The sequence below is a fragment of the Calidris pugnax genome, unplaced genomic scaffold (genome assembly GCF_001431845.1).
Source record: "Calidris pugnax isolate Ruff unplaced genomic scaffold, ASM143184v1 scaffold69, whole genome shotgun sequence".
Classification (NCBI taxonomy): domain Eukaryota; kingdom Metazoa; phylum Chordata; class Aves; order Charadriiformes; family Scolopacidae; genus Calidris; species Calidris pugnax.
This window is the reverse complement of record NW_015090859.1, coordinates 7,520,304-7,535,498: the sequence shown is the minus strand read 5'-3', so window position 1 is coordinate 7,535,498 and position 15,195 is coordinate 7,520,304. Positions and strand designations below refer to the sequence as shown.

The following is a 15,195-nucleotide window of genomic DNA, read 5'->3' as shown; positions in this document are numbered from 1 at the left end:
CTCATTGCCCTCTACAACTACCTGAAAGGAGGTTGTAGAGAGGCAGGTGTTGGCCTCTTCTCCCAAAGGACGAACGACAAGACCAGAGGAAATGGTCTGAAGTTGCAGCAAGGGAGATTTAGATTAGATATTAGAAAGAACTACTTTACTGAGAGAGTGGTCAGGCACTGGAACAGCCTGCCCAGGGAGGTGGTGGAGTCACCATCCCTGGAGGGATTTAAGAAACGTATAGACATGGCTCTTCAGGGCATGCTCTAGTGCCCAAGGTTATTGGTTTATGGGGAGGTGTTGAGTGTGGGGTTTAGTTGGTGGGTGCGGGGTTTTTGGTGGGCGTTTGGTGTGGTGTGTTTTGTATTTGTTTGGTGGGGGTTTTTTTTGGTTTTTTTGGGGTTGGACTCCATGATCTCAGAGGTCCCTTCCAACCACTAAGATTCTGTGATTCTGTGGTTCTGTGATTCTGTGATTCTGTGAAACTATTTACTTTGACAGAGACTTGTTTTGCATGACTTACAGCTTTCATGGACTCTCCAAATTGCTTACTTCTTCCGTATCTGACTTAAAAACACAGTAGAAAACTGTATGTTTGCTTGTTTAATGGGAACTAGAGAAGCCTTGGAAATGGAAAACTACTGTTCTATTTTTGCATGAGGCAGACACACAAAAATATACATATATATGCACACATATGTATATACGTACCCCTCTTAAAGAAGTTTTCTGCACATTTTTACAAGTAAAATAAAATGCGATAAAACAGATGGTTTTTAACAAATGGGATTATAGAATCCGGTTGTCTAGACTTAAGTGGGTTTTTTTTAGTCCTATGTTGCAAGACTAGGCTTGGGGCCAGTTCTACGAAGTTATTTGTACATCCCTCTCCCAAATCTGAGGAGCTTGGCCATGATATCTTCAGATGCGTACTGAAGAAATCTCCAGGACAGTGCTGCAGGTAGTACACAAGAGGTTTGGGTTTTTTTGATTCCTCCTTTCCAAAAACCTATGCAGTAGCCACTGATCTCCACTGAATGTAGAAGTGCAGAAAACTACAAATTAAACTATTAACTGAATTCTTAGAGGAATTAAAAGTTTGGCCCTGGGCTTTAGTCCCTATCTAACCAGTTTAAATCCTTTGAGGAAAATACATGTCTTCAATTACACAGTTCCAGCATTAAGCTGCCTTAATGATTAATGCTCTTGGATAATTCAATTTCATTTTCCATGTCACTGAATCAGGTAATATTTCCACTTATACCTAACTTCAGCAGCATTTATTTATATCAGAGCAACGTTAAAAGAGATGTCAAAGCAGTCAAAGGAATTAATCATCACACGATGATTTCGGGACTGGCTGTGTGCTGCCATAGAGAGCACAATCCCTTCATCCCTTGGCTAATTAGAGTAGGAGGCAGCAGCATCAAAGTACTGACCTTGATCTTCAATGGTGTGAGGTTTCATAATAAATATGAAGGGCCCCATAGCGTCATTAACTAATCAAATACTTGTTCTAACATTTCCAATGACATAATCTAAATCCTTTTTATGGCTTCTGAAAGTCTGAAATTAAACATCTTCTCTAGAGTACATAAGGTTGGTTATGATCTATGTCTTCAGAGTGAGCCCCCCATAACTGTGTTTAGGACACTTTGCTGATTAATTAAAGGAGCTTGATGAAGTAACACTGAGACATACAAAAACATTAAAAGTTGAATAACATGAGATAGAACTGTAAAGTAAGGATATAGCAGAGTTGTCATATTTGATGACTCCATAGTTATTTCTAAGCTTTGTCTAGGCTATTTTGATGGAGTCTGACCATCCAAATATTAATATAAAAGTCACTTATTTCCTGATCTATATGAATTGATGCTGCTGGCTTTCCCTCCCTACAATTCTTATAAATTAACATAAAGGGATTGACACTCCTGAAAATACCATAAGCTTTTGCAAGACGTGGGAAACACAAAGGCATTGACCTGAGTTCAAATATGAAGTTAAACCATAGGATTATTCAGATTCTCTCCTTATGATGAAGCTCTCAAACATTTAACAAACGGATTCTTTAATCAAAAATTTTACGTTAAAATGTTAAAAGAAATAGGATTGCTAACTAAAGCATTACTCAGGTATATGTTTTCAGATGTTAAGTAATGAGATACTTTTCAGAATAACTGAGGCAATGTATAGCAATAATATCAATGACATTTGGACTGTCATTAGGACAAGAAGCAAAAAGAGGCATAGGTTTATAAAAGACTATAGATAACCCAAAAGTTCCAAGACTTAAATAAATGAATGATTTATTTCATTCACTAAGAGGACATGCTGAGACAGTTGGGATTGTTCAGCCTGGAGAAGAGAAAGCTCCAGGGAGACTCATTATAGCCTTTCAGTAATTAAAGGGGGCTTACAAAAAAGATGGAAACAAACTTTTTAGCAGGGGTTGTTGCGATAGGCCAAAGGGTAATGGTTTTAAACTAAAAGAAGTAAGATTTAGACTAGGTAGAAGGAAGACATTTTTTATGCTGAGAGTGGTGAAACACTGGAATAGGTTGCCCAGAGAGGTGGCAGATACTCCACCCCTGGAAAGATTCAAGGTCAGGTTGGATGGGGCTCTGAGCAACTGCTTTAATTGAAGATGTCCCTGTTTTGCAGGGGAGGTTGGACTAGATGACCTTTAAAGGTCCCTTCGAACTATTCTATGATTTTTCAGAGAAAGTGTGATGTCATCTTAGTGTATAAGGTTAGTATGACTTTTATTCGCTTCTATCTGGGTTTAAAGGCCAATTTACACAAGTTATGTGCATTACATCAACTGACCAAGTAGTACAGTATGATTTATTTTATAAAAAGACCTTTTTTGTGTTTTGTACTAGAAAGTTTTTACTTTGCAATTCTGACATTTCATCCATTCCCTTTATAACTCCCAATTATCCTACAATATCCATTATTTCATTCTGCTTAATGAAAGGACCATTTTCTCACTGCAAGACTCGCAACAGCTTTTGTCCCTACCAAGAGAATATTTTAAAAACAACAAAATGCATTTCCACAAAAGATTTCTTTTCTTGCAAAACGACCTCTTAATCCCCAGAAAAAATGTGTTTACAAATGCCCTTTCTAGCATCACTATGCTGAAGCACAAAACCGCTCCATGAATCCTGAGGACTGTCATTTGAAATGGCCCCTGTGCGGGGCACTTACTTACATTCACAAAGTGTATTTTAGAAACTATTCCCTCTTCTTCCTACCAGATTTATAGGAGGATCTTCCAGCGACAGACTGAGTCTTACCTTCCAATGGCTTGGGTAGAAAATGAGCTGCTGGTTTTGTTTTCTTCACTCTGTTTCCTTTCATGACCTGCCCTTCTTTGTTCAGCCCCAAGAACCAGGCCCTTCCAGACTCCTGTTGTCTGTAGAGCATGGATGAGTAGATTACATAATAATTTTCAAAAACAGACTCCTTGAATTTGCACTCCGGTGTAAAAAGTTCCTGTAGGAGGAAAAGTAAATGTTAAATGATTATCTCTAAAGTGTGGCTTCTGTTTTGTTAACTTACAAATACTTCTTGATAAGTTCAATATATGACTTATAATAAGGTTCTGCTTGGAGACCAGGAGATCTGTCTTCCTCTAGATGATTTCCAGGTGAAGTTATTTCACCTCCCGTGGATGCCTCTGTTTTCCCATCTGGGCAACAGGAGAAGTGTATTTTCAAATTACAGAGGAAGCAACACAGGTATAAAACCACGATTTAAAACACAGGAATAGTTATTATTGTGCTGATTTTTCTTTACAAGGATATTCTTGTAAAGAATAAGAAAGTCTATGATAAAATAGCATTGATGAGAAAGCAGTTGTTCAGTTTACCTAATGTTATGGGGTACACAGTGTTTGTGTTGCCATGGCTTACGTTACTACCTGTAAGCGAAGCTGCCTGACGGATACCAGGCATACTACTTGCTTTCTCAATTAGGGAGCAACTTTTAACCTCAAATAAAATGATTTGGTGTATTTTATCCAGCAGCAGACAAAAAGCAGCTACTGCAGAAGCTGGGAAATAATTTGTGAACCTGCCTTAAACCAGGTTGCTTTGTCTGTGAGAGCAAGCACACTGAGTGTCTGTAGGTCACACTCATTTACAGCATGGAAAAAAAATATTCTCTGACGTGTGCAATGGCCATCTTTTTGCACTACCACTTCTTTACCACCTATGTGCACAGCTGTATTTGTTATATACACATGCAGAAATGCAAATACAGTCTGTACTAGAGGCACCAAAAGCTAATGACAGGCAACACCTTAACTGCACCTTCTCCTTTGCAGCGGGGCCTTTTTCTCTCTCTGTTCCAAGACTTTAAGACATCTGTTGTTTGTGTTACTCTCCTTTCTCCTCCACTGATTTCAAATCACAGTAGGGCTCAAGGAGACTCAAAATAAAACCAGGAGGCAGGGTGGCATGCTAGAGGGAATGCCTCTTAAAGCCTAGCACAGGCATTTTACATGCAAGTCATGTTCCTCGGCTGTTGAAACAGCAGATGCTAATCAGGAAATGCCTACACAGCTCTCCTTATTACCTGCTTCACTGCAAACGCTACCCCCTGTGTTCCCCACCAAGTTTTACTTCCTTGTAAAGCTCAATTAGCATAAACACTACTTCTTAGCCAATATTCACTTTTTTTTTTTTTTGCTATAAACAAAAAGTCGTTTGTCATTCCATGCTCCTCCGTACTAGAGATGCTTGGCTGCCTGCAAACTCTATTTGTGTGTTTTCCCAAACAATATCCATTAGGATACTGAAACAAGATTCCTTCAAATCCTATCGCTCCTCTGAATCAAACTTGGCTCTTTCCTCTCCCATTTCTTTGGCACTTACAGTAGTTTTCTGACAATGCACAGAAGTGGTAGATACTTACTTTACCAAGTCAAAACCAAAAATGGATAATGTCAACACAATTATGTGGCTACTCCTAGATGCAGACAGATAGACTGGACAAACTGGCATCATTACTATTTCTTAGTTATGAAAAGCATAGAAATAATCTACTAATTCTTTTCGGCCTATGAGGAAGGCCAAGCCTGAATGCTGTATTCTGCCTAAAAGTACTGCAGCTACCCCGATGTCTGGGTGGTGTAACAGCTTTGGACAGGGTTTGTTTTGATCCAGTATATTAGGATGCAATTCTGCCTGGGATAAACTCTCAGCCAAAAGGTCACTTAAATATATGTTACTTTAAAGCAGGCTAATAGTTCCACTGATGTGGGGAGTATTCATGAATGAAAATTAGGCACCTGATGACGACTATGCTGAACTGCAGTCACCAGTTCCTCTGAGGAAAGAATTACTCAGAAATGGGCACCTTCCCTGGGGCTCAGGTGGAAACTGAATGTTTCTAAGTTAAGAGTGACATCTAAAGCCTTGCCTCAGACACCATCTCAGCCGGCTGAAAAGCTGCAGGCACCTATATTTTCTCCAGTAAAGGAGCCATGACACCTAAAATGCTGTCTCTGCATGTACTTAGGGCAAATCTAGATCTGTATACCTAAAACTCAACCCAGTAAGAACTCTCAAAAAATGACTAATGTGCTAACAGCACCGACTCAAAAAAAAAAAGTCATCCACAGACTTTATTCAAATCCATTGCTGGAGGGAAAGGCAGTACAACACATTTTGTAAGAGAAGCTCTATGGTGAGGGCTACTCCCCTAGGCTACCTGCCTATGTGTATCCAATCTGAAGGAATCCAAATCTTCATCTGGCTGACATGAATCATTTACATCTTCCCTGCAAGAATGACTTTTTGGGTTTTGATCCCAGGACATTTTGTATTAGGAAGTGAATGAATAAATTGCAAAACCAGACATGACTTGCAAACAAGAACTTGTTTTCAGGATTTCTCTTCCAAGGTCAGTGCCCAGATTTAACCTGTAGTCTTATGTAAAAAGTGGTTTTCTCCTGTCAAAGCAACATTTGAAAAATAAAATATATACCAGTTACCAATTTCCAAAACCCCAGGAGTGGGTTTTGGCTGCAAACTGCAATCTGATACAGCTTCCTGGGTCCTAGAGAAGTGAAAGATGTATTAAATTGTACCTTGCTGAGAAGAATTTTCACTTGGATATTTTTGCCAGCTTCCCATCAAGCTTTTGCTTGATGTGAGTCCTATTTGGAGATGTTTTAATTCTCCTGGTTGCTCTAGCATTAATAAGTATCACAACACACAGGTTGTGGGTTCAACCTCTTGCAATCACAGAGTTCTGTCATTGGGAAATTCTTGGTTTTGGGGTCCCCACCAGTGTCTCCAAAACTCAGCATTGTAGTGTTACATGATAATAATGGAGCCTTAGCTCATGGAGTCATGTGTTTTGTTTAAGAACAAAACACAAATGCAATAAAGAGAAAAGAGGCATTATCCACCTCTCAAACATAGGAGTGCATGAATGAAGGATCTCAGGTTACATGTGTTGTCAACATGGAGATATAAGAATTGCTGGAAACTAATTCAGATGATAACTGAGATAAACTCCCTACCAAGCTGTCAATCAGAGGCTGAAGGCTGATAGGATGAAGCTAGGTCTTCATGCTTAATCAATAATATGGCACAGTAGCAAATGACTATAGTTCAAAATCGAAGTATAGCAAACTTTCCTGTCCCACAGGTCATTGAGTAAATGAAAATATTTGAATGAGTTATCAGTCCAATTATTGGGCTTTCACAATTTAATCTGCAATTTAACTAGCTTTAATGAAGTTGCATGTAGCTGTTTGTAGCCATGGTCTTTCACTTAAAATACTTCAAGGGCAAGTACAGGGTGCTGCACCTGAGGAGAAATAACCCCCTGCACCAGTAGAGGTTGGGGGCTGACTTGCTGGAGAGCAGCTCTGAGGAAAAAGACCTGGGAGTCCTGGTGGACAACAGGATGACCATGAGCCAGCAATGTGCCCTTGTGGCCAAGAAGGCCAATGGCATCCTGGGGTGCATCAAGAAGAGTGTGGCCAGCAGGTCGAGGGAGGTCATCCTGCCCCTCTACTCTGCCCTGGTGAGGCCCTGTCTGGAGTGCTGTGCCCAGTTCTGGGCTCCCAATTCAAGAAGGACAGGGAACTGCTGGAGAGGGTACAGCAAAGGGCCACAAAGATGATTAGGATCCTGGAGCACCTCTCCTATGAGAAGAGGCTGAGGGACTTGGGTCTTTTTAGTCTTGAGAAGAGAAGGGTTAGGGGACATCTAATTAATGCTTACAAATACTTAAAGGGAGGATGTCAGGAGGACGGGGCTGGTCTTTTCTCAGTGGTGCCCAGTGACAGGACAAGAGGAAAAGGGCACAAACTTGAGTATAAGAAGTTCCACCTAAACATGAGGAGAAACTTCTTTACTGTGGGAGTAGTAAAGCACTGGAACAGGCTGCCCAGAGAGGTGGTGGAGTCTCCTTCTCTGGAGACATTCAAAACCCGCCTGGACAAGTTCCTGTGCAACGTGCTCAAGCTAGACCCTCTCTGGGGGTGGGGGGTTGGACTTGATGATCTCCAGAGGTCCCTTCCAACCCCATATGATTCTATGATTCTATAATCCCCATAAAGCATGGAGTTTTTCTAGGAAAGAAGAAATAATTATGCAGCTATGGACAAGACACCTATGCTGCAAACCACAGAGTTGCAAAGTAGAAACTAGCATGACAACACAGCTAGCCATATAGCTTCTAGATATTGCTTAAAAATTACATGGACACCAGCAATATTAAACTGTATCTCTCTTCAGTAAGGCAATCAATAATGAACTGTCGAGGCTGAACAAAAAGTAATCTTCCACTGCACACCATGAGGGACAGTGCAAGACCAGAACTCTGCCACGGTCATCAAAACAGCCAGTTCCAAGGACAAGGGCTTCCACAGAATTATCCTACCTTCTACTCCTGGACCTTCAAGCCTCTTTAAATTTGTGTTTTATTCTGAAATATAGGGAAGGGCAGTATCATTCTAGTCACAGCTCATAGAAGTGATATAGCTAGCAGTCAGCCGCTTGAATTGTAGCCAGCAGCAAATAAGGAGGCAGTGGATTCCCCTGGAGATGGGCTCAACAGGACTCATTCATCACACCAGGCAGCAAAAACGCAGCTGCAGGCTGAACTTGCTACAGCTTCTTCTTGGTGTCAAACAGAAAACAAAAATGCAAGACAGACTCAAAGAGATTGCCGGGCAAGGAACAGCCAGTCTCATCAAGCACTGCAAAAAACCCTGATACTATTCAATATTTGCACTCAGAAGTCTGGGTCATGGAACAGGACACCTCGGTGCTTGAAGTACAGACCAAGCGTAGTCTGCTTGATGTAAACACCTTTCAATCCAAATAGCGATTGATACAGGGCAAAAAAAAACCCCAAAACATCCAAGCAATGGTATCAGCATGCTAGTAGATTGTTATTGAATATTTTTTGTAGGAATGATGACAAAGGATTTTCAAGGAGAGACTGAAAAAAGGACAACACTAGCTCTGTGGAGGCTCATGGGACACTTCTGTGCAGTGAGAAAAGCAACAGAGTCAGCACAAAGGTATTTTGGGGGTTTAAGGCTAGAAACACAGGAATCAAAAGAAGGAAGTGACATTTTAATAGTGAATAGAAAGGTTGAAAATGACTCATGAAGAAAGGCCTTAAAATTGAAGAGAAGCAGTCTGTGTTTAATGAAGAGAAGGCACTCAAAAAAGAAGAGAAATACAGTTAAAATAATGAAGCTGGTAAATTAACTGTGTGGCAGGTTTCTGAACTGAGGCCGCGGGGGTGGCACTGTATTTCTCAGTGCAGGAGGGAAGGATTGCGGAGTAATCGAGGTGTGAAATGATGAGTACCCAGAAAACAGCTGCAGTGCTGTAGAAGGGCAAAAGGCCATATCATAGACATATTTATGCAAGAAGACCTGTAAGATCTGGAGGCTTCACCTGCACATGAGAACTGGAAAATACCTAAATTGCTGCACGTTGAATTAGATGAGTCAGACTACCTTCATACAGTATACCTATTTGACAAACGCTGCTGTAAAAATATATAAGTTACTCAAGGTTTCCCATCTACAGCACCAAATTTTTCCAACTCTTAAGCTGGCCAAAAGCCTACAGTTCAGAATGATCTTTCCCAAGAGTTCCACTTCAAATAGCAGAAAACCCAGCAACACATAGTTTCTGTGTTATAGATTAAAGAGAAATTGGGTTCCCTGTATGTTCAGAAAACGTTTAGCTGATCTGGGCCTAAAACCCCCTTAATAAAAACATAATTTTTAAACAGAAAAACAAGAACAAGCAAAGTTGGCAGAATTTTCTACATGCAAACCGGTCAAGTGAGATACCAAGGAACAGGAGGCTTTAGCTGCCATACTACAAATCTTGCAGTGATTTTACTAAAAAAGCTTCAAAATAAAAAGCAATAATAGCTGAACCTGCAATCCTACAGATGCCCCATGAAAGCAGCAATTGCTCAGAAATCCATTCACATACTTTCCACAGTCTTCTGACAGAAAATTTCCTTAATAGACCACAACAGTCAGAGAACACCATTATTGGCTCTTCAGAGCTAGTGTCATTTCTGTTCTCTGGAAGCTTCCTAAGCACATGGAGTTTAAAAAAAATATTTTTTTTTAAAAAAAGTAGGACTTGATGTCATACAGGTAAAAACCAGGTATGATTCTTACTTGTCAAAGAATCACTGAGAGTGCAGTAAGGATGTCAGCGTGTAAAGGAAAACTTTTAGCTACAATTCCTGTCTCTGATTTTTTACCTTTTAAAAGACCCAAAGATACAAATATCACTACTTGCAAAGAAACAAAACACAACTTTGGACTAAATTTAGGCAAAAGTAAATGTAAATCAATGTTATTGCAAATATTAGCACTTACTTATTCATGTACATTCATGAGCACCCAAAATAAGGTCATGAATGAAACTCATATAGCATCCATAAAGACAAACTAACAAAAATAGCTCTGACATATTTCTGTGTGTTTAAGATGGTATTGATTGCAGCCTGAATTTGGCTTCATTTTCTGGCCAGATTGAAAGAGAACATAAAACAGCTTGGATTTCAAAAAATTCCTTGTTTCATAACAGAAAGGTTGCTTTGCTTACAAATAGTCATATCAAACTAGAATTTATTAAAGGCAATAATATTTTGTATGGAAGGCAGAACACATACTCATCACTTCCATAAACTTAGCCATTTGCAAGACTAAACAATGACATCAGACAAAAGCACATTTTAAATAATAACGTCAAGAATGATCCCAAATTACTACTTGTATATGCTAGCCAGGAGAAGTCTTATACATCTGTCTCCTCATCCACATAGAAGTTAGTATTATATCACAAGCAGTGCTCAGGTATTTATGTTCCTTTGATGGATACCTATAATTCAAAGTCATCAACTCAGTGGGACATGGATGAAATAGAACAATATTTTCTTGATAGAAGTGTTTCTGATATATATTATTTAAGGTTGTACAGTTCGACTCCAAAAGTGAACTAATGTTTTTGAAATGAAGCCCATCATGCAGATATGAATCATGACCTTCTCATTAGGAGTGAGCGAATCAAGGTTGTTTAAATTCAAAAGAAGGTTTGGGGGAGCAGCCTGGAAAAGCTTACTAATTTTTAAAACTTTCTTTATGGCATTTGTGTGCCAAAACTGGAATACTTCAACAAAAGCTCAAGAGAGGAACTGCTAAAAAAGTGTTGCCTCACCTGAATAAAAGAAGCAAAATGAATTTAAGAAATAGTAGCAATAAGCCAAATTTGTAACTATGGGTTTAGAATGGGCTGGAGCCCACTGACGGGCATCACCCAATATAGCATATGGTCAAGTACATCCTCCCTCATCCCCACAGACATATAAAGGAGAGTGAAGTCATTTTTCTGCTTCAGTCCCACTTTGAAGTTTCACAGAAATGTGTATTTTTTGGCTTGAGTACATCCTTGGCTTTAAAGGAAATGCAGCCAGAATCCTTGTACCAGTGAAATGAAATATTCTTTCTGCAAGAGCACAGTCTCCTCCCCACCTAATCTTCAGCACCTAGCTTCCCTTAAGATTTAAATTTACAGTAAGAATCTGCTTTAAGTCTTCAGTTTAAACACCAACTAAAACTCCTTGCTGTACCACCACAAAAAGGCATCTTTTATCTCCCATACAGCATCTGTGATAAAAGAAATCTAGTATCAATAAGAAAGGCATACACCCCAAGGCATGACTAAGAGAAATTGCGTGTGTTGTAGGGAATATTTTCTTCCATTACTGCTATGGGACGGTGAGGAGAAGAACATGAGTAAACCGGCCTGTCTTTACCAGTTGCTTTTACTCAGAACAGCCATAATTCATCAGCTTGTAGACAGCATCAGGTTCTCAGCTAGAAAAGGTCAGTGCTGAGGGAAAAATGGGGCAGCACTAAATTAAGAGACTGAAAGGAAGGATTTAACAACATAGCTGTTGAAACAAACCACGATGGGCTAGGGAAGAAATTCTCATCCAAACGCCCATCAATCCACCGTTCTGTTCCTGGATGAATAATGCAGGAGGAATAGAGAGTACTCTCAGATATAGACCGGACCTTTCCAAACGACAGTGGAATCTTTTGACACAGTTTTATACAGACACTTACAGCCATTACTGTAGACAACCTCCTGGAATCCAAATGCCTCAAATAATATAAACTATCAAGAAAAGAAGCAAAATAGTTATTGAAATGACCAAGTACCCAAAAGGACCAAGGAGGATGACTCTTTCTTAGCATTTACCACTAATGAAATCTCTGCTCCTCTGCAATACACTGAAATGTTTTTGCCACTGCATGACTGATACATTAGCATTAATTAGCTATTATTGTGCAATGTCAGATAGGATGGTATATTTTCACATATATGGTGTTTTACATCGTATTTGCAGACCTCCCTGAGTATGATAGTATGACATGTCTATAGCTAACTAAAAACGCAAAAGTAAACATAAATAGATGCAAATTCAGAGGTATTTTTTAAGGTATACTTCAGACTCTTTCAGTTCTACATGTTCCTTCTAGAAGACGTGTGAATTTATGAAAGTTTTAAATGGGTGTCATTTACAAGCTGAGAAGCTAGAAAAAGTTGCAAGAACACTCAAATTATAAGAAGTGGCCTACTTCAGTGTACTCTTTTTCACTTCTTTTTTCTTTACAGTTGTAAGCTTTTCTGCCTGCAGCCCTTTTTATGACCTCTCAGTACATGAATTATACCACCTAGAGAATTGGCTATTATAAAAGACAGGGGCTGAAATGAATAAAAGTCAGTTAGGGTAGGTCAATTATATGAACCTCTTGCTAATGTGTCTGTCGTCCTTTTGCTGTTTTACACTGGGAGTCCATACAAAGAACATGAGAGGTAAGCCCACAGGAACCTCAGTCTGAGGAGACTAAGACAAGGCAAAACCATTCTGTAACGAATGCAATCAGTTCTCTGAGAAAATGCATTAGCTATGTCTTCTCTTTGTTTCATGGCTCAAATAAGCTGCAGTTGACCACCAAAGGCTGGGAAGCAAAGGGAACAGAGAACAATTTCAGATGCTTGTTATTTCACTCTTGTAATACAGCAAGTACGTATCTTAGGAGAAAAACTGCAATTCTTTGCTTCTTTCACTGTGCATCTTCTTGCCCAGCTTTGTTCTTCAGCCACGGAGGCACTGCTGTGAGTATTCAACAGGTTTTCTCCATTTCCTTTCAAGGTAGCTTTCATACATGAAGACAAAGGACCCTAAATCTGTTCTCTGTTCTGCTTCCTCCCCTCCTTTTCAATAAGAAGATGTTTGATGTCAAATCTTAAAGATGGCCAAAACCTGACAGGCTGACAGGCTCTTAAATATTCTATGCTGTTTCCTGTTATGCCTTTCCATTCTTTCATAGAGATGGATGTCTACAACACTGTTTCACTTAAATATAAAAATCAACGCACATATGATGGGGCACTCAACACCTATGTCACACCCCACATATGTCTGTCCAGAAAAGGTAGTACTAGAGCAAAGTTTCCTGAAATTATTCCACTCATGAGTTTAAACAAAAATCCTGAATTTCTTGCTAATATTTTGAAATGCAAGTGCAGTAAATATTTATATCTATATATATCATACAACTAGTAGTTTTCACTTAATATATTTCAGTTTATCCAGTGATCTAAAAATATTTTTCTTTCTTATTTAATTTTCACAGCATCTGTTATTTTAAGTATCCATTATCAGAAGAATCTTAAAGTATAGAGATTCACACATAAATATTCAAAAGCTGAATAGTGAATCATTACCAAAGACAAAAGGAAATCCATTCTGTCTCCTGTTTTAGCTAAACAATTAATGGGAAATAAAATGTCAGCCACTAAAAGGTATTTTTGGAATGGCATCACACTGTTAACCAGTCAGAAGTGGTGAAAGGAAACAAGTTAGACATTTTGCGTATATCATTATATGTTAAAAAAGCAGAAACTTAATGTACCTCATTAAATAGGAGATGATTACATGCAACTTGTAACACACTCAGCAGCGATGCTTGTTGTTGTTATGGATGGGTAACAGCAGGATGATTATAGATACATCCTGATGCTCAGATAAAATTCCTCTTTTAGCAACAAGCTTATAAAGGTTCATTATGAACAATGTGAATATATAGATGTCTGGCAAAACCCATAAAGGCATAAAAATCAGAGTGGCAGCGAAGGATTAGGGCTTTTTATTTCCCTCTGTTACAATACGCATTGCAGAACTGAAAAAAATATTTGGAGGTACTTTTACCAAATAGCATTCATAACAACAATAAACAAGATTTTTATCCATAGCTGTTGGCAACTGAGGGATAATCAATACCAAGGTGTTAGAAAACCGACAATTTCCCATAAAATCAGTTAGCCCCTTGCTCTCAAGCCTCTGCCTAACTCATTGTCTATTACAGCATGTTCTTATAGCTGTCCTGTGGAAAGTCAAAGCTTAATATTGCATGGATAACAGCATATTGATTCTAGAGCAGCTTCAGTCTATTCATGAACAATCCTGATGAATAATGAGACATAGATCCAACTTTTAACCCTTCTAATCTGCACCTGAGGAATGCAGATTGCAGAAGGAAAAAAAAAAATCTTTTTTTTTTTTTGGCATCTACAGCACTCTAATGGGAAGACTGACTCCTCTATATCTTACTGTGTTCCAGCAGAATTCACTGTACCATAACATGCACAACAGTTCTTGCGAAGAGGCTCAGCTGTTGTGAATACATTTCAAAGAAAGCAATGAGGTTTTATTTAGGATTACAGTTGCTTGGAAGTGAATTTACATCACCTATGTTCCTGAGAAATGAAGGATCTTCTTCTCTGCCAACATGGCATTAAAAATGCATTATCTATTGACTTGAGAGGCTAATTGCAAAGATAAACTGAGCTAGAAAACATGTATTACTATTGAGCTGTGTATAAAAACAATTGGAGGTACAGGGCCAGGGTCAAAATTACAACCTACCCAAAAGAATAGGTTCGATCTGTAACCCATCTTTGACTGGCAAAGAAAACACAATTAATATGCATATTAAGTTGTTCCCGAGGTGTTCCCAGTAAAATTACTGAAAAGAAAATTGGTTCTTTTTTATCTCAAACCTGGACATCACATCATCTGTAAGAAGCAGGAGCAAACTGCTGAATGCAAATAAAAGACTGTTTTAAGTTCTTACAAACAGTCTATTATTGATTTCTAAAGAAAAAAGCCTGGAGAATATATCTGGTATTTTGATTTCCAAGTCTGTTGGAAACACAATTCTTCACTAGTTCGCCAAAGCTGAGGACAGTTTTTCATATCTTTCTTTCACAAGAAAGGTATGCATGAAGCCATACTGCGCACAAATGTTGAACTACAAGGCATAATTTAGAAAGGCTGTAAAAAGGCTAAACTTCAGCCAGTCACTTGGTTACCCCCAGCTGATGCCTGGTGACGCCTCTGAAGTAACTCTGAAGTTACTCTCAGTTGCCTTCTCAGAGAGCAATTACTTTATTTGTGGGTTATGAGTGCTAATTTATCACTTAGTTCCTGGATCTGTAGACTCAAGTGGTCCTTGATAACTCACAAAACTTTCCTCTTACACCTTTTCTTGTTGCTTATAATTTACCTGAAGAGCTTTGGAGGTTATATCCTCAGTAATCCTATGCTAAAGACTGTGCTTAT

At 38.9% G+C, this 15,195-nt stretch overlaps 1 protein-coding gene across 4 annotated transcripts in view; it reads right to left on the bottom strand.

Annotated features, from left to right (window-relative positions):
• FGF14 (fibroblast growth factor 14) overlaps nucleotides 1–15,195 on the bottom strand; it is a 418,625-nt gene that overhangs the window by 7,017 nt on the left and 396,413 nt on the right. For all 4 annotated transcript variants that reach the window (XM_014944154.1, XM_014944156.1, XM_014944155.1 and 1 more), the window contains one exon: nucleotides 3,291–3,489. In XM_014944154.1, coding sequence (XP_014799640.1) covers nucleotides 3,291–3,489 — 199 coding nt within the window. The remainder of the gene's footprint in view (nucleotides 1–3,290; nucleotides 3,490–15,195) is intronic.